The sequence below is a fragment of the Podarcis tiliguerta genome (assembly GCF_965153285.1).
Source record: "Podarcis tiliguerta genome assembly, chromosome: 10".
NCBI lineage: Eukaryota > Metazoa > Chordata > Lepidosauria > Squamata > Lacertidae > Podarcis > Podarcis tiliguerta.
Genome location: NC_139543.1, coordinates 40,859,895 through 40,883,698, shown reverse-complemented (window position 1 = coordinate 40,883,698; position 23,804 = coordinate 40,859,895). Strand labels below are relative to the sequence as shown.

Genomic DNA, 23,804 nt, shown 5'->3' with positions numbered 1-23,804 from the left:
GCAACCAAAATGGTCAAAGGTCTGGAAACGATGCCTTATGAGGAACGGCTAAGGCAGCTGGGCATGTTTAGCCTGGAGAAGAGGAGGTTAAGGGGTGATATGATAGCCATGTTCAAATATATAAAAGGATGTCACATAGAGGAGGGAGAAAGGTTGTTTTCTGCTGCTCCAGAGAAGCGGACACGGAGCAATGGATCCAAACTACAAGAAAGAAGATTCCACCTAAACATTAGGAAGAACTTCCTGACAGTAAGAGCTGTTCGACAGTGGAATTTGCTGCCAAGGAGTGTGGTGGAGTCTCCTTCTTTGGAGGTCTTTAAGCAGAGGCTTGACAACCATATGTCAGGAGTGCTCTGATGGTGTTTCCTGCTTGGCAGGGGGTTGGACTCGATGACCCTTGTGGTCTCTTCCAACTCTATGATTCTATGATCTTATCACCTACTGTACCTGTGTAGCAGAGTATACTTGTACAGCTTCTGGGGGTGAACAGGAGAGCGGCAGGGGGTAGGTGAGAATTGCAAAGCCCCACTACACAAGCGAATTTCTGTCACACTTAGCAGGCTGACCTCACAATTGAATCTTACTCACATAAAACTGTTGGATGTCAGCTTTGCAATAAGCAGCAGATAAAATAGTACCAATATATCATTTAAACTGTAAATTTATACTTATAATGGATCATTTACTGCATTTTTTGTTTTCTTATTTCTTCTTAAAATGTTGAGGATTCATGGTGAAATATCCCAGTATACATGTGCACACTTTGTCTTTCTCCCTCACACACAATGTTATACTTTACAAAAGGTTAATGAATGCTACTTATCTATTAATATATAGTATCACCCATAAGACTGTAATGCCATCCTACTTTTAGCAGAAGGATAATTTTTAGTTTTCAAAGTTACTTATGATTTTGTCACAGTACGGGATCTACATTTTAAACTAGTAAGCCATTCAAGAAAACATACTCTGATGATATTGTGGCATTATTATAAGCATTACAGCACTGAATTTAGTGGTTCCTATGGGAATTCTTAGTAAAGAATTCAGACTACTGCCACTAGCAACTTTCCCCAGGTGGTGTTTTCAAAGGGTAAGATTTCCATTTAACTGCTTACTGCTGCCAACATGCCTCCGAGGCTTGCTGACTATATTTAAACTGAATTGTCAGAAGAAAGTTTGAGAATGGACATTGAACACTCAGTGTAGGAGGCACCGGAAAGCAATTATTTCCTATACAGCAGTAGCCTAATGAAGGCTGTTCCCTTAAAAGAAGAGGTGTGGCTTAGAAGAGACACCTGACAATCCTCACAAGGGCTTTGTCACATACAGTCCTGTAATAAGCAAGGGAAGTACACATAATATGCGCACAGATGCTCTCACGCCCCATTTGGAATCACAAAAGCTCCAATTAATGTTCTACACAAGTCACTCCTGTGTGCTTCTGTCAATACAAGCCTTCAAATATATTTTCACGGTAAAATCTACCCTTACTGGACACTTCAGCAATATTTGTGCGGGATACTTTGCATTTATCACAGCAAGACTGGTTTCATCTTTTAAGGAAGAACCTTTGCTGCTGAAATCAGCGCGGCAGTGGAATAAGAACAGAAACCTTAAAGAGCAATTAGGGAATTTCAATCCCTCGACCAGCCACCCCTCAGCACGGCAGAGCAGCCCTCTCTCTTACCTGAGAAAGGGTTTGAGAGCTCCTGCCACACCGCAGGCAGATAGGCCCCTTGCCTTCCCTCTCCCCAAGTCGGCTGACAGCCACTCGGCAACTGCCTGTTCGTGGGCGGCGGCACAAAAGGGAAGCTCCCCCCACCCGCCAAGCCCTCTTGCCCCACTTTGTGGGCAGCCCAGGCCCAACCCTACGGTTCTGAGGAAGGAAGCGAGCGAGCCCTTCCCTTCTCCGCGGTCTCAAGGCCACGCTCGGCCCCCCGCCGCAGCAACAGCCCCTCGGGCTTCTCACCTCAACCTGAAGGGAGGAAAGCGCTGCCCCACCGCGGGGCGTGGTTGACCGTGCCGCGACCCCCGGCTCTGCTACGCCATGACGGCCACCTCAGCACAACCTAACCTGACCGGTTGGAACACAGTATATATTTATTTATTTATTTATTTCTCTCTCTCGCTTCCGCCTCCGCTGCTGTCACTGGGAGAGAAAACAGGGCACCGGAGCTGGGGCCGGAAGTCGAGCCCTAGGAAGCCCCGCCCCCTCCGCCTCGCGCCGCCAACGGTGGTTTCCGCGAGGGCGGCAAGTTTGATTGTCAGGGCGACGAAGCGCCGGCCTGACCCTCCGTTGAAGAAGCGGGTGTGTTTGTTTTGCCCCCCTCACCGGGATACTTTCGAGCCTCCGCGGTTGCCTTTCCGTTCTCTCAGAGCGAAATAAAGCGGTGAAGTTGTGGAAGAAGAGGAAAAGGCGTAACAGGTTTAAGGCCGAGGCGGAGGAGGAATATACAGTGGTACCTCGGGTTACATACGCTTCAGGTTACAGACTCCGCTAACCCAGAAATAGTGCTTCAGGTTAAGAACTTTGCTTCAGGATGAGAACAGAAATCGTGCTCCGGCGGCGCAGCGGCAGCAGGAGGCCCCATTAGCTAAAGTGGTGCTTCAGGTTAAGAACAGTTTCAGGTTAAGAACGGACCTCCAGAACGAATTAAGTACTTAACCCGGGGTATACGGACTTGGTTCTCTCAGCGGAGTGGTCCATGCAAGTGGGGCAGGATAGCAGACCCATTATTATTAAAATACATACTGAGTGAATGTACCACAAAAACTGTGTGTATGTATGTGGACAGTGGTCAAACTTCCACATAGTAGTTTGTTTGCTTTTTGTATGAGAATACTAAGTATGTTGAGATATATTTTACTTCTAAGGCAAACATTCTCCCAAGGAGCTCTAAGGCATAATGTTGGCCCTCAGGCAGTGTATGGTTTCCTATGGAAATGTTTCGTAGAATTTTATGTCTCGTAGAATCATAGAGTTGGAAGGGACCCTGAGGATCATCTAGTCCAACCCCCTGCAATACAGGAATAGGCAGCTGTCCCTTGCAGGGATTAAACCTGCAACCTTGGCATTGTTAGCACCATGCTCTAACCAACTGAGCTATCCGCCTACAAACATGAAAGTTCTGTTGTAGGCGACCATAAGGAGTAAGGACTACCCCAGAGACACCTTAGGGTTGTTTCATTGCCTTTATTTGTCAAGGTGTAGCTTTTTAGGAAGATGAATAGGCAGGATTCATCCAATGGGGTGGGATTCTTCCAATTTTCCCTGTCATTCTTTTATGCTGCAGCTATAGCTTGAATTAATCTTTATTTGCGCCAGCCATCGGCCATAGCAATAAAACAACAATATGATATACAAAGAATAGAAATAAGTCAATTATATAAAATACATTTTAGGGTTTTGAATCAATAGTCATATATCTTCAAGGGCTCTGGGCTCTCTTCCAGCTTTAAGATTTAAAGTCTTTCAAGTCTTCCAACGAGCTGATGTTCCAAATAAAGGTCTTCCATAGAAAGCAATATCATAGGGTATATTTCACGATTAGTAACCTTTCCCACATCTTCTAATCCACTAGCATATGTCTTGAACAAGTTGGGGTTGTGGACAGGTGTTACTTCCAAACTACTGTTTTGTGAGGTATAACTGTTTATGTACATACGCACAAATTGGATGCCTCTTCGTAAGTGTAGAACAGCTCAAGTAAACATGGCAATGGTGTCTGGATGCTCTTCTCTGTCCAGATTACACCACACCTATGAGCAATGGGTTGTCATTCTGCAATGGGGAAAACAAATTAATCCTTGAACAAAATCCAAGGTGGGTTGAACAGTTGCAGTTTTTTATTTAAAAAAGCAACACATGGCCTGTAGCTGATTTGAGCTGTTTCTCTAATAAAATACTTCATAATACTTTTTATTATAAAAATGTTTTAAATTGGTGACTCTTTTTGTTTGACTTGACCATCTATTGTTGTCCTCTTTTTATTCCCTTTCACAGAAAATAAAAGCATTCCTGCTTAAATCCCTCTTTAGTGTAATAGTAGATAGGAATTGGTTAAGCAGATTGTTTGAAGAAATCTGGAACTAGCCTTCTAGATTTATGATCTAGTGTTCTTGTGTTCAGTTACAATACAACCACTATTTTCCAAATGAAGTTTGGATTCAAATGTTTTATTTCATTTTCCTACTAAATATTCTAGCATATTGTTAATTGAAGAAATGTACTTTTATGGATAGATTTCAGTTTCTACCAGCATTTGAGTGGCAAAGAAAAAAACCCAGTAAGCTACATGTATATAAAAATGACTAAAACCTTACATATATATTAATTGACAGTACAGTTTCATTCTTAAAAAAACAAAACACTACATCAGGGTTCCAATCTAAGAAAACTTCCCAGGTCTTTAACATATACAATATAATGTCCATATCTTGTGAACCATTTAAATATCAAATTTCTCTTCACATATACTATGTCCATTTTCTTCATAGTCTTCTCTGGTTACCACCATATCTTCAAAATCGTCATTTTCAGAAATCAGCTTTCCACCTTCCCAGGAATAAGTAATAGGGCTGGAAAGTAAATAAAATAATTGTGTAAACTGTAAAATACAGTTAGTTTACAAAGTTAGTTTAATATTGATTTTCAGTATCAGCTAGTACTACATTATATGACATTAGAATATAGAATATAAAAATAAGAGTGGGTAACTGTCAGTTGAGAATCCACATTTGTAACTGAAAGGTTACTTACTTCTCTGGCAGAACAACAGAAACATCGTAGTCAGTGGGAGTGAGGCATCGGACCTCAGAGTAAACACGATCCCTGAAGCCGGGGAGATGTGTGTTTCCACCAGTTAAAACAATATTCTTAAAGAAATGTGGTTGCATTTCTATGAAGACCAGAAAGAAATAAGTTATAATTCTACAATAACTTGCTTGATTTTATATAGTTATATTAAGTCTGTAATGAAAAGCATTGGAGGCACTTGCATCGGAGTCTGTAATGAAAAGCACTTGCATTGGAGGCAGTACCTCAGTCACATATTTAAATATTCTTCTAGTGCAAATTGCTTACTTCCAAGTTTATGAAGAGAGTGCTAAGTGTTCTGGCTCCCAATCAACTTTGGATGCATTAAACTACTTAATTCAGAAGTCTGGATATTGCATAGGTAACTTTAGCAATTTTACAACAGTAACATGTCAAGAAATGGTGTTTATTACAATTTGATACTGGAGAATTTCTAAAACAGGCTTTCAGCCTTTTTGAGTCCGTGGCTCCCTTGACTAACTACATTCTTTCTGCAGCACCCTTGTGGGGCTTAAGAGCCCAGCATCTCACCCTTTTTCAAACACTCCCTTAAGTGTTTCCTCAGCCTTCTCTCCTCTCCTCAGGGCAGCCACTGCTGCCATCCCTGGTCTCTGAGCTGTCCCCCCCCCCCCGCCCACCTCAAAAGATGTGCCTCCTCACACTGCCCCACAGGGCCTGGAACTTGCCTGTCCATTCCCAACAGCAACGGCTGGTGGACTGGCGGGCTGGGCTCCCTCACCCGTTTGCTTGCTTACTCCAAGGGTGTCTCAGTTCTTGGCAACCAGCACCCCTTTACCAGCCCCAGAGGCACCATTCGCCTGCAGAGCTTGTAGCCATGACTGCTGCAACAAACAGCTGTACAAGCCTTTGGGAGGCAGAGATGCAAGAGGGCATCAGAGGAAGGAGGGAAGGAAAAAGGGACAGAAGTCCGTGTTGCCCATAATACCCCTGACCATCCTTCAAGGGTGCCATGGTACACTGGTTGAAAACCACTGTTCTAGACAACTGAGTTTTTGTCCTTGATATGGGAACTTTAGAAGCAAAACAAAAAGTCTAACTATGCAACATGTTCTACAGTTAATTTTGGTAGCTACATTGTTTAAATAAGAATACCTTCCGGCAAGTTCTGAATTGAATAAACAATGGCTTCAGGAATTCCCATTTCTTGAATACCAATATCTGAAGGATGGAAGAGTATCTCTGGAACAGCAAATCGCTCATTTGTAAGACGAAGTATTTGTTCACCAGTTTTGTATTTTCCACTTAACACCATTTCTTCCCTTGGCTAAATCAAACAGATGTGAATTAACACACATGTAATAATGAAACCAGCTTTTAATATCAACATTAATCAGTCACCTTATTTGCATGATTTTTCCCATGTAGTAGCTGGGATCCAAAACCTGTATGGGAATCTGAAACTTGTATATTTCTTCCATACAATTATACCTAGCTATATCAGCACATAATAACATAGAAATTGCAGCCAACATGCTATGACTGAACAGTAAGAGGATGAATCAACAAACGAAAAATGGCAATTCATTTCACATCCCCCCCTCTCTCAATAGAGACTTTATTTTTTTTCTAACTAGGTTGCTTAAATGTTGGAGAACCTTTTATCCTCCAGATGTGTTAATTACCTTGTTTTAAATTTGCATTTTACATCTGACTTCCTCTAATAATGTTTCCTTTTGAAACAGTTAATATAATTTTTTATTATCTTTTCTGCATTAAATGTGCATTCTGTAGTTGACCTCCTTTGTAATGTTTTAGTTTCAAAATCTTAAAGGCAATATTTTAATTTCCTGTTAATTATGCTGCTTTGAATATATACTTTATATTGGACTTTCTTCTGTAATGTCTTCTTCTGGATTGTTTTATTTGATGTAGGTTGTAAATGCTTTGAGATCTTTTTCTTAAAAATATATGTAAGTATAGAAATGAAATGAAATGAAGAAGAAGACTGATTTTATGCAATTACCTTACAAAACCCTTTTTTTATTGTGCTGAAGTCTGGTAAGACATAGTCCAACATTACTGTATTTTCTTCCCCCTTCAATCTGAAACAGGTTGGAATTCAGAATACATCCTAAGTTAATGATTCTTCAGAGCCACACACACAAAAAAAGTATTTCATTGTAAATAAATAATTAACAATTTACCCTAATATGGGTCTAAGTCCAACTTTCTCAAATGTGGAGACCTCTCAAGAGGCGGCTTTGATGATAACGAAATAAGAAAGCTGCATAGGATAACCTCCTTTTGACTTTTAATCAGTAAGACAGCTCACCACCATGTAAAGCTATTTGGGGTATTCAGTGCATATAGATGTTGAACTTAATAGTGGGACAATCACACCTTGCATGGGGTTTATGTTCTGGGGATGGCAGGAATATGCAAAACTGTGTAAATTCAAACTACCCCCGCATAACTATCCTTGCCAAGCGAGCCTTACCACACCCCGGGAAGACAGGTGTTAAGCTCTGCCATGCCTATCGGGCAAGTCCCGCACACTGCATAGGCTTTGGGATGCTCTTGCAAGTTCCTGTGGGACTGTCTGAGTTCCTGTGAGATCTTGCAACAATATGCCAGAACTTGTGTGCGCTCTGCGTTGCATGCAATTTCAACCAAATAAGTTAATTGCATATGTAGAGCTTGAAAATGATTTGGAACACTGCAGATGCTTCAGTAACGGAATCAAGACTATAAACCCAAGTCTGGCTGAAATGGGACCTCAAAGATCATTATACCGGTTTCCAGATATGGGGACATGGGTCAGAACAGCACTCCCTACATGCTCAAAGGCAGTCTTCATAACAACATGTTTCAGAGCTAACCCTTAATGAACCCAAGCTTAAATTTAAACCCCAGACACAAGACGCTTTCAGTAAAGGAATTTGATATTTAATGTATTCATAGACCACTGTCAACAGAATGGTGGTTTTTTTCACCACAAGGCAATACATAATAAATTCTTCAGGCCATAGACAAAATTACCATTAACTATATTTAGCAGTATAAAAAACCCATACTTGGCAGTCTCCATATCCTTGAAAAAGTCTTGGGAAACATAACATACATCTTCTTTCACTTGGTTAATCACATGGGTTTCATCCATAACATGGAGTTGCCTATAATTTTAAAAGAAAATAATGCTACTTTATCTTGTTTTCATTGCTGGTCTGTTATGAGTATTCAATATGAGTATTTATTGAAGCTTAAATGTTATAGTAAAGCTGTTAGATTAATTGTGGAAAACTCACTTAAGCCTTTAATCCTCTGTGGAGTAGGGCATGCTATTAAACCAAAGAACAGTAAGAGGAGGATGAACGTTCTTAACACTGCACTTCTTTGAGTTCTCATTAAGTTGTGATTAGGAACTAATCTGTTAAACCAGATGAAGTTCATGGTTTTTAGTAGAAAAAGTTAATAATATTCTCATACCACCCTTTCTATACAAGAGGAACAAAATTACATATATAGGAAAGGTACTGTTTGATGGGGCTTTTTAAAAAAAGGAGATTATACATATTGTAATTGTTCAGGAATCCCACCTTTACAGAACACATTCACACGAGTAGTATCTAACACTAAACAGCCCTCTAAATAGAACCAGCAAAACCTAAGGATGCAGGGGGATCTTCAGAATAGAAAAGTTCTCACTACTGTTGAGATGGGGGATAGGGGATGGGAAACAAGTGGCTGTGAAATCTAGGTTGAGCAGCTTAACTCACTGTGAGGAACCCAGCTGGTTTTGGCCATCTGTATATTCTCAATGAACTTTCTAGGGTGTAGCTTATGAAAGTTTGTGTATACAAAAAGAGGTAGCCCTCAAGTTCATGAACCTCGCCCCATTATAGTCTACTCATGTGGCCTAGCATACCAACAGATTCACTCAGATTCTCCATGGAACCAGTGGCATTTGGAAACAACCAACAAGATATGCCAGTAAATTATGGTGCATTTCATTACCATACCTAAAACAATTCACAGAATAATTTTACTGCTCATTTTCTGGAGTGTTCCATCTATTTTTCCGATTTAACTTCTGCTGCAATTAATTTATTGCTGCAAAAAAACTAATTTTAAGTATCATTGCATACCTTGCACCATAATCTAGGCAAAGTAAGCCTTCACAGTCCTTCAGCAAACCATGATATCAAAATTTGGTTTCTCCTTTTGCCCTATAAAACTATATTTTTATTACTGTGAACCAGATAAGATTGTAATAACTTCTAGTTAGTGCTTTACCTGTAAGAGATTATCTCCTTTAGATGATTGGTTAAGAGCTTTCCTCCCACGTTAATCCTAAGAACAAGAAAGATGTTCTTTAATATTTATATTTTAAAAACACAAATACATCTTTTTAAATATATTTAAAAATATTGGTTTTTTAACCTTATAATGGCCTCCTTCTTCTTTTTACTCCTGCAGTAAGGTACAATGTGTGTAAAAGAATATCCACTGTCTACAATGATGCAACACAGTTCTGATGGGTTATCCCGGAAGTATCTATGGGCACTGAGAGCCCCAGCTGAAAAACAGAGCCATATCATAGTGTCAGATACATTTATTAACACGTGCTTCAGGCAGAGGGCCTTCTCAGCAGTGGCCGTCCTTGTAGAACACCCTCCCATCAGATGTTAAAGAGATAAAGAACTACACAACCTTTAGAAGACATCTGAAGGTAATCCTGTATTGGGAAGTTTTAAATGTTTGACATTATGTTTTTACATGTCTTGGAAGCCACCCAGAGTGGCTGGGAAACCCAGCCAGATGGGAGGTGTATAATTATTATTATTATTATTATTATTATTTTAAGCAAAAAAAAAAAGTGTTGTAGCAATGCCAAACGAAAACGTTTTCTCCCCCAAAAATAAACAGTAAGAGGACTTGCCATTCACCATTTACTCTGAGAACTGCTTGGAATTGGTATTCTTCAAACAATATTTCGTTCATGGACTCTTGTATTGAGCTGAAGTTGAAATAAGGTTCTGTGATGATGATATTGGTATCTACAAAATCTACCTATGTAGGAAAATATTTCAAGATTCAGAAGCAATCTTTTTTCTTAAAAAAACGAGTGTATCTAAAATTAGGATCTGACTATTAATAAATATGTTCTTAATAATATGTACAGAGAATATTTCAAAACACTTCACATAAATTATCTTAATAGTATTTGGGACAGTCTTAGAAAGACAGGCCAGTAATGCTCCTTTGCTGCAGATGAGAGACTGGGTAAAAGTGGCTTGATGAAGGGTCAACAATGGCTAAGGTGAAATTTGAACTAGGGATTTTCTCCTAACTCACAGCTCACACTTCTTGCCACTGTAGTATAGTAGCTTTCTGTTGTGACAGCAGGAATGCCTACTTGAAAAAAAATTGTAGGTTATACAAAATTTAATAAACCCTACATATTCTTACAGAGGTAACTCTAGTGAGTAGGCAAGTGACCACTGGATGAAGTAATTCAAGCTACCCATACACCTGCAAGTAGGCTTCACTGAACTCAGAGGGACTTACTTTTGTGTATACATGTACAGGAGGGATGTCCAACAGGTTGATCCCCGGGAGCTTTTGGTAGCTCATGGTCGATTGCTGGGTCCCTTTCCAGCCCCCTCTCACAGCCCTCCATTGTTGCAGGATGTGCATAATGTAAGACCTTAGTGTGAGCTTGAATTCTGGTTCAGCAATGTTTTTTCCCTTGTGTTCTATGGAATTCTTTAGAAAACTGAGTGGTAACTTGCAATAAAAAAAACCCCATCCTAAACTATATCCTGAACTCTATAAATGTACTTGCTAAAATGTATCATCCTGTATGCTAAAGACAGTAACCAATAAAAGTCTTGAGTAAACACTGGCTGAGATGGATTTGCCATGATGCAGCTTGGGATGTAAAATCAGCAGGTGCATAGGGGTAGATCAAACTCCAATTCAGAAAAATATGCAACACTGAGATAAAATACTCTTATGAAGGTTTGACAGATCCCACAAGCAGATATGGATTATTTTATCTGCTGATACATCATTCTTTAGAACACCTACACTGAACAAGCACATTTTTGTAAAAATAAAAACCCATGCTTTAAATGAAACAGTAAATGCCCTCATTTGTAGAAATCAAAACACTCACAGTTTAAATTAAAGCTGATGCACAAGCTTCAACTATTAGGTTATGCTGACTTCCTATAAGCAGCCTGCATTCTTATATTCTTCTGGTGCTACCTTCAAGATATAGGAAAGTGTTTAATTACCTGATACATTTCTTTTCCATAAAGATAGTCCCACACTTGTCTTTGAACATCCCAGTTTACCAAGTAGCCCTGTTATTTAAAAAGTAAAGTTACTGCTGTAACCATTTGATATCTGCATAATTTTATACTGTCCTTCAAACTTTCTTTAGCACCCTACTGGAAGAAACCTGATCTCTTGAAGGTGTTTGGATGATTTGACTCCAGTCCTAGAGTAGTATTTTACTCCATGTTATTTGTTTATGATCAGGTATAATAAATATTAAGACTTTATCCTGACCATTTCTATATATAAGTATATTCCTCTGAAGGCAGTGGGACTTACACCCAAATAAGTGTTAACAGATTTGCAAGTTTAATTTATTATTATTAAGATGCACAGCTAAATACAAACAATAATTTGCATCTAAGGCTTCGTTATATAGAAAGAAATGTTTCCCTCCTCTCTGATTTTAGTTACATTAATATTCTTCATGACTATTGTTCAAAAACTACATCTACTCATGCATAAATCTGACTAAACCTTTACCTCTCTTACTGAACCTTAACTGATTCTTGTGTAAAAAGATTTCCATGCTATTAAATTACCTTCTGGAACGGGAGTATATAAAAAAGTCCAGATGGATCTTTAATTTCATCCAGTTGGTTAGCTGTAAATGTTTTCAGACGAGCAGTCTTTGATCTGAACTGACAGTTTGGAATAACACTGTGGGGAGGGGAAAGAAACCCAGCAGCTTTATATACATTTTAAAAAGTCAATAATGTAAGTGACCAACTAATGCCTGTGGAAAACCCACAAGTGTGACCCAAGCACAAGAGCTCTCTCTCCTCCTGTGGTTTCCAGAAACTAATATTCAGAAACCTTACCTCCTCTCACTTCAGAGGCAGAGCATAGCCATCACAGCTAGAAGCCTTTGAAAACCCTCTCCATGAATTTTTCAAATCCTCCTTTAGGTTAGATTTCCTCCCACCATCTAGATTGGTGGCCATCCTCCTGGGAGAGTGGGTTCCACAGTTAAACTACTTTAACATGTCAATTAGCTGGAAACACCTTTTGTAACCCAGATCTCTCAGAAGTTTGCACACTCCTACACTAGCTGTTTCCAAACAAACCATACTGATTTCATTCTTTCGTTGGATTTAGTACCTGGATTATGTTTTCTGTATCAGCCACTTTTTCACTGGACGCTTGTTTGGACAATTCCTGCACATTTGGAATAATTCCTTAATTCATTCATAACTGCCAGTGAATTGATTACATTCTCACAGATGCCCATATCAAAAAATGCGAGAAAACCCATAGAAGAACCGACTGCCTGTTCCAAAAGAATTTAACTCCATCCAGACCTCAAGCGAATGAGGCTTCTCACCTGACATGAGCGTGACTGTACCCGATCTTGGCATTGTAAGCGCCGTTATCTAACACGAGAGTCGCCATTTTTCTCCTTTGGTCCCTCAGCTCCGCCCCATCGGCAAGCCAGCGCTAAATAACCATGCGGCTGAACCGGGCGGATCCTCTCTTTCTCGCCTTCTCATTGGTAAAAGGAACTTAGCCCCGTTGAATGATGGGATAGTGGAGGACTTTCCCGACTAAGAGAAAATACTGTAGGGGGAAAGTCATAGAGATAGGAAATAATAGAAGAGCTCTAGATTCCTATGTTGGAGTGTTAGGTGTAGACTTGTAATCTTAGACTAATAGAGTCAGTTTTAATATAAACTCAGACTGCTTCATTCCAGTTTCCAGTTTCAATTAAGTCCATTCAGACAAGAAAGGGGGATGTCTGTTCTTTGAAACTCGGCACTTACGTGGTGTGAAGGGAACATTCTGTTTTGGGGACCTTTTAGGCATGTATCGGGTGAGATGCTCGGATAGCATCAGCGTTCACTTACAATATCTGTATAGCCTTATATTTCCGCATCTATATAATATGCGAGTACTGTGTATAATTATCGTGGAAACCTCTGTAAGGGAAAACTTCAGCCTCCAGCACTTCTGCAATGTAGGGAAAATTATGTCGCTCAGAGCCAGCTCTCGTCATCTGCAATATAGTCCAACATATGGACGTTTTATTTATTGGCTGCTGATGCACAGGCTTCTCCCAAGACATTAAAAAAAAAAGCTTAAAGGAATGTGTCTCATTTTTCACCCATACAAGGCAATCTGGAAAGATTACTCTGTTGCCAAATGCTGGGTCCTTTAAACACGTTTAAACATTTATTAAAGTGGAAGGTCAGAAATTGGATAGCCAAAACGTAGTATATCACTTACACTAGTTATCCCACACTACACAAACAAAATCCAATCTTTTAGTTGAGGGGAGGTATTGTCTTCACACTTTTAAAAATTCTACTATGACTTTTCCCCTTCAGGCTTTTGGATAGTTTGCGGGCTTAAGGTGATTTTATTCAGCTTGACACTTTGCAATTATTTCAGTAGTACTTATTATTCCCGAGTAATTGTAAACAGGATGTGCTCTTGGATTTTGATGGTAATTAGATGCTAAAATTGGTGAGGAGAAAAACAGTATAATGTGGGGAGGGGCAATAGGGAAGGAGTTCTAAATTGCTTTAAGGAGTCAGATCTTCTATGCACATCATCATTCCCCTCTCATAGCGAATTTGGGTGACAGGGTTTATCGCGAAGAGAGAACTCAGGAAAACAAATCGTGTTTTTGTATTACGCTCCTGATAAACGTTGCAAATGGACCTGGAAAACAGGTAGTTAAGTGCTATTGTATAAAAGCTGCCCCTCTTCGTGGCAAAAAAATCCAACAACCACAAAAAAACAATTCCTCAAGATATTTCTTTCCCAGCATGGAAAACGGACTTTTGTGAGTGGGGCGGTGAAGCTTCCAGGCCGGCGTGCCCCGCTGCCGTGAAATTATTCCACTAAAGCTTGGATTCAGGGGCGTCATTCACCGGAGGCAAAAGGTGACATCGGCGTCAGGCAGCAGCTCCCGGGGAGCCCTTGTGGCTGGATCCTCGCCGCCCTTGCCCGCCGAATCCCGGCCGAGAGCCGCCCGCTTCCCCCGTCCGGGTTCCAGGCGGGCGGCGCTCCTGGCGCTGGTGCCGCCCTTTCCCCGCCCGGCTCTGCTCAGCGAAAGCCTGTCAGCTGGCGATACTGCAATCAAGATGGCGGCGGGGCCGGAGAGCGGGTGAGCGGGAGCGCCTCCGCTCCCCGGCACAGGACGGCAGGAAGCGCCGGGATGGGTCGAGGAGCGCCGGGTTTCTTTCGGTTTCCCTGAAGCGGGCGGGGGGTGAGGCGCGCTGGCCATGGCGGGCATCATCAAGAAGCAGATCCTGAAGCACCTCTCCAGGTCAGTGAAGTGGGGCGTCGGAGGCGCCCTTGCCGGGGCCGCTCTCAACAGGCTTCTCTGAGGGAAGGGGGCGAAACTGAACCGCCTCGTAATAGTGCCCCGTTTCCCTTTCGCCGTGGGCGAGGGGTGGGAAAGTCCCCGAGGTTGGGACCTGTTCGTCCCCCTTGTATGTTTTGGAGGCGTTGGGCTACCAGAAAAAACGTATCCCTGACGCGGAGGGTCACTGCGTGTCTGCACCTGAAACTGGGCAGGTGTGTGTGTGGGGGGGGTGGAAACACTCGCCCTGCAGCAGCAGGAAAACTGAGGAGGGGGAGAGTCTTCCTTGGGGGAAAGGAGCGGGTTGGCCGCCCCATCTCACTCTCGCCCCATCCTGCTTCTTGCCGCAGTCGGGGAAGCCCGCACAGGAATCCCTTCCCCTCGCGGCGTTAGAGGAAAGCCGGGCAAAGCGTGGCGGCGCCTGAGCCCCTTCGCCCGTCCCCGCCGGTGCTAAGCGCGCGGCGGCGACAAGGCAACCGAGCCGTAGGTGTCTCGAGAAGGGAGCCGCGCAGGCAGGAGCCCGAGGCAGAAGTGGGTGGATTGTAAATTGTGTTTGACACGTTGCCTGTGGGAGGGGCGAGCGGCAGCTTGGCTGATGTCACCCTGCACATTGTCTGTTGCAGACGGGTCTGGAGACGCCAGATTTGTGTGGGAATGAATGACAAATTGGGGTTGGGGGAAGCTTGGCAAGTTGTGCATCACGGCGGGGCAAAGGAGATGTCTGTCCGGGGTTTTGATTCGGCAAGGCGCACAAAAACAATAAGAAGAAAAATGGTGATTGGAACTGGGTTATGCTGTTTTTGCTGGCCGTTTAAGCAAACCTTTTCAAAGATCTCTGATATTTGCTATGCATTTATAATCCATGATGATTTGATTGAGTGATTTGTATTCGCTCTTGCAGTCAAAGGTTGGCACGATAGGATCACACACAAATGAGGCATTGAGGAACACACACAAATGAGGCTATTTGGCTGCCAAGAAATAAAGAACTGGGGAACAATCAGAACAGAATGTAAAATCAAAAGCCCTTCCTTATCACATTCAAGAGCATCTTATGGAATCTAAATATTGCATATTAAAGGCAACAGATCTGTGTGGTATCATTTGGTGTTCTTATTTTCTGCCATCATCTTGAAGGATGCCCTGATTTTCTGGAAGAGTATTACTGAGCTTTGGTTTCCCAGAGTGTTTGCTGCATTCAGAAAACTCCAGTTTCAGTCCCTAGTATCTCTAGTTTAAAAAGGACTCACTTGGTAAGTGATGGGAAAGAGACTTGGGAGGCTGCTGCCAATCAGAGCAAACAGTACTAGGCTAAATGTAGAACTAGTCTGATATAATGCAACCTGCTGTGTACTAACAAGGGATGTCAGCTTATTAAAAAAACTATGAAGTTGTCAAACTAATTAAACATATAATTACTTTAAAACAAAACAAAACCAAGCTGAGATATTTGGAAGTGCAATCCTGCACATGTCTACTCAGAAATAAGTCAGACTGAACCAGGTAAATAATTAAACGATTGCAACCTAAAGAGGCCAAAATTTGATCAACTGGGATGGGGGTGGGAATGAGGTATTGTTTTTAAAATGTGTCACATATTCAAGCAAGTTTTGAGTGAGTTTTTTTAACCTTGGGCATTGTCCGAGGGCACATGATACAGCAATGCTGTTGGACGCTAAGGAGGTGTACTTAGAGGAGAGACTGCCAGTGAGCACAGTGTATGCTGTTTTGAATTCTACGATGAAAACAAGGTGAAATATAGCTATCTTTCTTCTCCCTCATAGAACATAAGATGATAGTTCAACCTCTTCCTCCTGTGTGCAGTAACCTTTTTTGCTTTTGTGCGAGAGTATTAGGGGTAAGAATATAAACCACTGTTTATTCCTGTTGTAAGTAATAGGTAGACAAGTATCATCCTTGTAATGTGTAGCTTGGTTCCCTTGCTTTTTGGAGCTTCTGCAGACTCTGTTCTGTAGTGCATCAATTGTCCTACTTTCATCTCTTCTCTGCATTCCCTAGTCTAGATTATAGGCATGTGTCTGTATGATCTGGAGAGTTCTGCATGTTGACAAGGGATTGCAATTGATTGCCCCAGGCAGCTTTCACCTCTCCTTCTGTGAACCATGGTCTAAGATTCTTAAGTAATCAAGTGAACAGTGCGCTAGAGCATTTTTGCCCTGATTTCATTTGATCTGCCTAAACAGGTGTTTGCTTGGACTGTTTACACAATACCATGTGCCCTATTTTTAGCTGGGATTAGTGTGCTTTTGTTTTTCATTTTTACTTGGGGATGAAGTAGTATAATATTCGTTATTAGTATATGCGAATGTCCTTTGAGATAACAGTGTGTTGCAGTCCCAGCAGTTTTTACATTGACTTCTCTCAGTGCATTCGCCATTTTCACAACCTACTTTGTTTCCTTCCCCAACCTGTCAGCATGACACAGTCTGTACCTTTTCTATCTGGATGTTCTATGGACATTGGACTGTCACGAATAGGTGCATACTCAGATATAGTGAGAAATGTTTTTCAGATTCTGTGTGAAAATGTATACAGTGGTACCTCGGGTTACAGACGCTTCAGGTTACAGACTCCGCTAACCCAGAAATAGTACCTCGGGTTAAGAACTTTGCTTCAGGATGAGAACAGAAATCGCGCAGCAGTGGTGCGGCGGCAGCAGGAGGCCCCATTAGCTAAAGTGGTGCTTCAGGTTAAGAACAGTTTCAGGTTAAGAACGAACCTCCAGAACGAATTAAGTTCTTAACCCGAGGTACCACTGTACAGTGATGTGAATGTTAGTCCTAGTTCAAGGTGGGAACAAGTATGCTAACAACTGGTTGGCTATATCCTACCTGTTGTAGAATTCCTGACCAACTGCAAATGCAAGGCTTTCTATTTTTGTTGAACTCTTATAAATGGAGAGATGCAACAAGGAAATAAATGAGGAAGTGAAGGATACTGGTGTAGAAAGAAGTTCTAATTGCTCTGGATTGAAAAACTGCAGTTAAGGATAGATCTACTCTGTGGCTGAGAATACACAATTACTTTCTTTTTAATTCTTTTCAATGGAATTTGGTGTTCATTCATTTATTTAAAGCATTTTGGCCCAATCTTCAGCTCTCAGATCAGCTTACAGATCAATAAAAAGCCAAGACAAAATTGACTAGAATTATTCTTTTTGGTTTTTACTTTCATTAGATATTATGATCATATCTGAGGCAGGAAGTACTTTGACAAAGTACCTGCCAGAATTAATTTATTTCCTTTTGGTCAGCATAAAGGAAGCAAGACCAAATAATTCATGTTTATTCCTTCCTTTAGAATGTACTAATTCATATATATTTTATAGCATATGAGGTAAAAAACACGCTCAGTCTTATTTTCCCTTGTAACTCCTGAACTACATGGTAACAGCATAGCTGTTTGTTGGTGCTGTACTATTTATTTAAGCTTTATGGAATCTAAAATCAGGACTTGGCTTTATCTTCTCCCCACCCACAATTTGAAGGCTTCATTTTAAGCCATAGAGATGAAATAGAAACTTCATTGTAAATTATTACCCAGTGTTGCTTATTAATAATATTGTTAGTTATTAAATTTGTATATCGCCCTTCATCTGAAGACCTGCATATGATGAACGGAAAGGGCATTTTGACTGTGTTTACATGTCTCTGTTGGAATCCATCCATCTTGGTAGTTAATGGAAAAGTGCACCTTTGGGGGTCAAGTCAAACTGTTGGAAGGTTACAGTACCTGATGTGGCTGTAGAGATTGATATGGGAGAGACATGTTTTGTTGCAGCTGGAGGTGTCCAGTTGCGCTGCTGCAGATGCACCATGGCGTTTCTTCTCTCTGTGCTCCTCCCAGTGGTCAACCCTTCTCTGGTCACTGCTATGGATGTATGAGTTTACTGTCTGTTTCCAGGCACTGCAGTTGTCTGCAAGGGATTCCCACATAGCAGGGTTGATGTTGCCAGCCTTCATGCCACTTCTGCAGAAATCTTTGTAATGCAGAGTTGGTCTGCCAATGTGCCACGTGCCTGAAGCCAACTACCCATAGAGCATGCCCTTGGGGATTCTCACATCTTCCATTCTGTGGACATGACCAAGCTAGCATAGACGTTGCTGAGACAGGAGTGTGAACATGTTGGGAATGTGGGCTTGGGAGAACACATCTTTGTTTGAGACTCTGACTTGCCCTGTGATGCCCTAAATCTTCCTGATGCAGCGCATGTGAAAGGCATTGTGGTGTTGCTGCTGCTGGTTGTAAGTTGCCCACAACTCACTTCCATAAAGCAGTGTGCTCAACACACAAGCCTGGTAGACCTTCATCTTGGTATTGAACATTAGCATCATATTCTCCCATACTCTTTTGGAGAGATGAGCCATTGCCGTAGGTGCCTTGCCAATATGCTTGTCATTGTAATCCATTACTAAAAGTTTGCCATGAATGTGCAGATGGCTTCTGATTCGTCCCTCCATTAGGGAGAGCAGGAGCAACAAACCATGATCTCTGCCTTATGATTGTGGTAATTGGGGATTGTAGCTTGGGAAACTTGACAGTGGCGTGTTTTGAGGATTTAAATGAGTTCTCAGTAGAACAGAGTGTTGTTATCAGATTTGCTAGTGTGCCAGCGCACTCATGTACAAGAAACCATAAGGGAATTAGCAGTACAGTGGTACCTCGGGTTACATATGCTTCAGCTTACATACGCTTCAGGTTACAGACTTCGCTAACCCAGAAAAAGTACCTCAGGTTAAGAACTTTGCTTCAGGATGAGAACAGAAATCGTGCTCCAGCGGCACGGCGGCAGCAGGAGGCCCCATTAGCTAAAGTGGTGCTTCAGGTTAAGAACAGTTTCAGGTTAAGAACGGACCTCCGGAACGAATTAAGTACTTAAACTGAGGTACCACTGTACTAGTCTTTGGATCTTTGCTGCAGATTGTACTCTACAGACTGGATTGCATTGGCTGTGATTACTTTGCTTAGCTTGGGAAGTCTAGCATTGACCAATATTAGTGTCACTGCTCCAGAGAGTGAGCAATAAACAAAGTGAAGTTGCAGTTGTAAAACAATTATGATAATCCATGAAAGCACATTGAGTTTTACTAGAGGTTAATGGCTTTGCAGCTTGAAACACTCATACAGAGACTTAGAGTAGAAGGGGTTAATAATGTGGGAGTTTTGCAGTTAAACCTATTAATGCATATGTATGCTGGTTAGTAAATGATCACAGAGCTGTAAATGTTTAGAGAAGGCACAGTTAATGCTCCCTCACCTTGCTGGTGGGAGGTTGTGTTGTTTGTTTCTGTTCCTTTTTCTCTCTCTCCTCTTCCTTTTGAACCATGTAAACCCAGCAGACATCTGAGACTGGGATTTCAGATTCAGACCACATGTTTGAGACTAATTTATGTATTTTGAAACCAAGAATACCTTGCCTGTGTTGTTTCTGCTGTAGCATTGAAGGTTGCATGAGTGAGTCCTGTGATTACTGTAAGTAAAGCACTGAAACGTACTTAAGGTGGTATACCACTCTGAGAGTGGTAGAGGCAGCCCCTCCCAATTTTAAGCACTTAATGCTGGGACATTTAAAGGTCTAACAACTTATATTTCCTGTGCTTTGCAAATGTTGCATAGATCTGTGCTTTAAATTCTGCTGGGGGCTAAGAGTAAGCCAATCCTCACATGCTTTTAAAATTCAGACAGTCACTTTTTCTTTGTAGTTCCCCTCATGTGGGACTTCAGAATTAATTGGTATTCACCAGTTATTTATTTCCCAACAAATAATGCATTATACAGGCTAGCTAACCCCACCTTCTTGTTTAATTACTGTTGCACATGGGGCAGGGCAGAGGCCTACAGGTGGAAACTTGCCATAAACGTAAGTAGGAGGCTGAGCCTTTCAGACTTGGCTGCAAATGGAACTGGGAGGGACAGTAAGGTTGCAACTTTCCCAAAGAGTAGCAAATTGGAAAATAAAGAAAATAGGAAGAAGCAAAAGAATCAAGACATTAATATTTATCTGTCCCGTGCTTACAGAAAACTGGAGAGATGAAAAACTTGAACTTCACTATAACTTAAGGGGAGTACTGTCAAATATAGGCTAGGAATCCATGTTTGATATCAGACATGGTTTATTTTGGGGCTATTGGGAGAGATCAGTATGTGGCTCTCTTTACATAAAGAATTTTAATCAGCAAGTCTTGTAGAATTATAGGATCCCCTAATCCACCACAGTTCTCAGCATGTTAGTTAAGCTTTCCTCTGTTTAATTTTAATTTTGATTCCAGTTAAAATGTAGAAATCCTCTTCTAGGAAGATACTGGTGGATGCCTTTCCATTGAAGAATTTAGAGGCAAGGAAAGAACTGAACTAATTTTTTTTCTAGGAAAAGAGAGAAGGAAGACAGATGCTGTGGCCATCTACATGTGGGGGTGGTAGAGTGTCTGAAAAAGCGCAGCATGGGGCAGCTTTCTAATGTAGCTCCCAAGGCCTGAATAAATTGGGGGTGCAATGTGTTTATAGGATAAACTTACTGGTGAACTGGCTGTGAATCTAAAAGGACTTAGTACAAAGATCCAGGCTTGGGCATGAGTACCTGATGATGCAAAAGTCACTTTTTCATGGACCATGTTTAGATAAATAAATGTGCTACCACCATAAGATGTTGGCCATGTGATGAGACTTACATTCCAAGTTGACAGGATTACTGCATATCTGTACTTCCGGCAGGCTAATCAGCTTTTCTCCCATCTCCATTTGGTTCTTTGCATTCCTTCAATTTCTATTTATGTGTTCTCCTTGTTTGCCTCTTATAAGACTTAAGAGTTCAGGGCTGTGTTGCTTTTTTGGCTTTCCCTCATTCTAGTTTCAGAGCCATATCTTTACCCAAACATAGAATAGAGATGTTGTAGGTATGCATTTGAACTACTGATTTTTGAAGCTATGTAGCATTCAAAAGGATATTGTATTACTGATAATTGGCACAGGATCCTTTTCAGTCAATGAATCTGTTTTCGATTCTCAGTGCTTCATATTCCATCACTAGAATTCTGTCAGCCCCCTGTCTCTCTGCTTGTTCACTGTTTCTTCGTTAATCAGGCGCGCATTGTTGGAACTTTATTTAATCTACTTTCCCATTTTTTCTGTTTCAGATCATTTCCTATTTCTGCTTTTGAGCTTCCTCTGTGAGGCAAACATTAATATTTTTCCTCCCCCCCCCCCTTTCATTACTGCTCTGATTTATTTTGGGCTATAGCTCTTTTCTCACTTGTGTTGGCATCAGCAGTCACTTGGGAGGGTAAAATCTCCTGGACCCCTATAGGTTCACTGGCACTTTCTGCTAACAGATTATCCTTCCATAAATAGCATCCTTGATATCCTCTGTTAAAATCTATTCCTTCTCTCTTTTCAATTAGGGTAACTATTCCTGTAATCTCTTTTTTCCTTCCAAAGAAAACATCTCAGTGTTTGGCAGCACCTGAGGATGACAAAGCAGCCAGGCTTTAAATGAATTGCTATATACCTACTACAGTAATTGGAGATTGCTGGGAAAAGCTTTTTCAGAAAGGAGGAAAAGTCTGAGAGGAAGATGAATGATTTTTGGAGAGGTTGGCGAGGAAGAGAAATTAAGAGTTTTGAGAAGACAGGATGGAAAATTTATGTGAAAGTGTAAAATGTTGTAACTAAAAGTAATACACCCAGAGATCAGAATCTGACTAAAATTAGGTTTCAATAACAGAATTTAGATTTTGCTTTAGGGGTGGCATAGTAATCAAATACTGTCAATAAGCTATTGAATATTTGACAGTGACCAAATAGTAAAAAAAAAATCATTAGGTAGTTTTTCTCTTTTAATTCATCAAAGTTTCATTTTTTGTCAAGAGCAGACATAACTCCCATTTTTGCAGCAGTTGGGGGTAAACCTCACTGCCTAGGGGACACTCAGATATAGGCTACTTGCTATTACAGCAGACATCTCCAAAAGGAGCACAAGCCATTATTAGTGGCAAAGTCTTCGTCAGGCAAAGTCTGTTAATAGTCACTTAGCCTAGGTCAATGAACCATTTTAAACTAAAAGGGAAGAGTAGAGTCAAATATGAACTTCAGACTTCTTGTTGTAGTCAAGAGACAAACCACGTTGGTGTCTTCTGATGTTTTGATAGTTACTTGACTGTGCCCAAAGCTGCTTTGCACAAATAAAATCCCGTTAGATATATTTTAAAATATTTTTTAATTTTGTATATGTTTAGATGTTTTAGGTGTTCATCAATTGTAAGCTGAGTAATTGCTTTGATGTGAAATAACTGCAGTGTTGATATTCTGTTTTAGGTTCACCAAAAACCTGTCACCTGACAAAATCAACTTGAGCACACTAAAAGGTGAAGGTCAGCTAACCAATTTAGAGCTTGATGAAGAAGTGCTTCAGAATATGCTGGATCTTCCCACTTGGCTTGCCATCAACAAAGTCTTTTGCAATAAAGCATCTATTAGGGTGAGTAAGTGATTTTCCAGGCACAGGGATAAAGACCGGTTTGCCACAGTTTGCCAGGACATTTGGTTAATAGGATGACTTCTCCCTCTGGATGGGATAGGCAGGGTCATCAGAAGTCTTTTGCTTCCTCTTCCAGGGGGAGGAGCCGGATTAGTCCAGACTGAATCAGATCAGATCAGGATTTACAAATTGTTTTGTACAAATAAAAATTGGGGCGGAGGGAATCGATTAACAGCCCCAGTAGCTTCTTCTACCCATATAGCTGTATGGTGTCTGTTTCCCCCCTTCTCTTTTGCAGGTGTTTATTTTCCCCTCCCTTGTTGCTTTTTTATTTGCTGTGTCCTTTTTCTAGAGCTATTGTGCTGGCAATGGACAGACTAGTACGTAACATGGTCACCATCCATTAGAGGATGGAGGGTGAATGTGGGGATGTGAAAACTAAGATATACTATAATCTGTAGTAATTTGTGGATTAGGAAAATGTCTGTGCATTCACTATCAAATATACGTGAGATTATCAGCACCCTTGCTTCTAACAGTGGTGATTACTCTGACTGTGAATTGAGTTATAGGCATACAGCAGTTTTTTGTTTAGTTTGCATATTTCTGGATAAGATTTACACCATGTTAGCTTCAGAAGCTAGGTGAAGGGAATTGCATACATGTTGCATACATGTATGTACACTTACATGGACACACAGTCTCTTGACATATGTAGTAAAGTGTATGGAACTGATCCCTACTGAATCAGATTTGTGTGTCCTTTTTGGTTTTCTTAATTTAAGTGTCACAGATTATAGGTTTTTTATATTGTAGTGTAATTCATTTTGTTTTGACTTCATTTGGTAAGTTTGCAAACACTTCAGTCCTTATGAACAAGA

General features: G+C 41.0%; 3 protein-coding genes across 5 annotated transcripts in view; 1 reads left to right on the top strand and 2 right to left on the bottom strand.

The window, feature by feature from the left end:
• Window positions 1-2,224, bottom strand: part of SCYL2 (SCY1 like pseudokinase 2) — a 28,916-nt gene extending 26,692 nt beyond the window's left edge. The window contains exon 1 of one of the 2 annotated variants that reach the window (XM_083400521.1): window positions 1,973-2,224. The gene's annotated coding sequence lies outside the window, so the exon portion shown is untranslated. Of the gene's footprint in view, window positions 1-1,690 lie in introns of both variants that reach the window. The other variant, XM_083400522.1, reaches the window with a different exon arrangement.
• Window positions 2,225-3,399: 1,175 nt separating this feature from the next.
• ACTR6 (actin related protein 6) lies at window positions 3,400-13,891 on the bottom strand. The gene is made up of 11 exons (XM_083400584.1): window positions 12,447-13,891; window positions 11,665-11,782; window positions 11,080-11,148; window positions 9,727-9,850; window positions 9,221-9,356; window positions 9,074-9,130; window positions 7,855-7,953; window positions 6,804-6,882; window positions 5,933-6,104; window positions 4,763-4,901; window positions 3,400-4,581 (listed from the first exon to the last, which is right to left on the bottom strand). Exons 1-11 carry the CDS (start codon window positions 12,512-12,514, stop codon window positions 4,452-4,454), a joined length of 1,191 nt encoding a protein of 396 aa, XP_083256710.1. The 5' UTR covers window positions 12,515-13,891; the 3' UTR covers window positions 3,400-4,451.
• A 295-nt stretch (window positions 13,892-14,186) lies between these two features.
• Window positions 14,187-23,804, top strand: part of BLTP3B (bridge-like lipid transfer protein family member 3B) — a 33,851-nt gene continuing 24,233 nt past the window's right edge. The window contains exons 1-2 of one of the 2 annotated variants that reach the window (XM_083400484.1): window positions 14,187-14,393; window positions 22,761-22,923. In XM_083400484.1, the coding sequence (XP_083256610.1) occupies window positions 14,350-14,393; window positions 22,761-22,923 (207 nt within the window). In that variant the 5' untranslated portion in view covers window positions 14,187-14,349. The remainder of the gene's footprint in view (window positions 14,394-22,760; window positions 22,924-23,804) is intronic. The other variant, XR_014502353.1, reaches the window with a different exon arrangement.

What these genes read in the sequence shown, in the direction of transcription:
- ACTR6 (XM_083400584.1), bottom strand. Translation starts at nt 12,514, where the DNA reads ATGGCGACTCTCGTGTTAGATAACGGCGCTTACAATGCCAAGATCGGG. An exon ending in ATATACTCCCGTTCCAGAAG is followed by an intron (nt 11,149 to 11,664) that starts GTAATTTAATAG and finishes TTTAAATAACAG; the next exon opens with GGCTACTTGGTAAACTGGGA. An exon ending in AAGAAGGAGGCCATTATAAG is followed by an intron (nt 9,131 to 9,220) that starts GTTAAAAAACCA and finishes TCTTGTTCTTAG; the next exon opens with GATTAACGTGGGAGGAAAGC.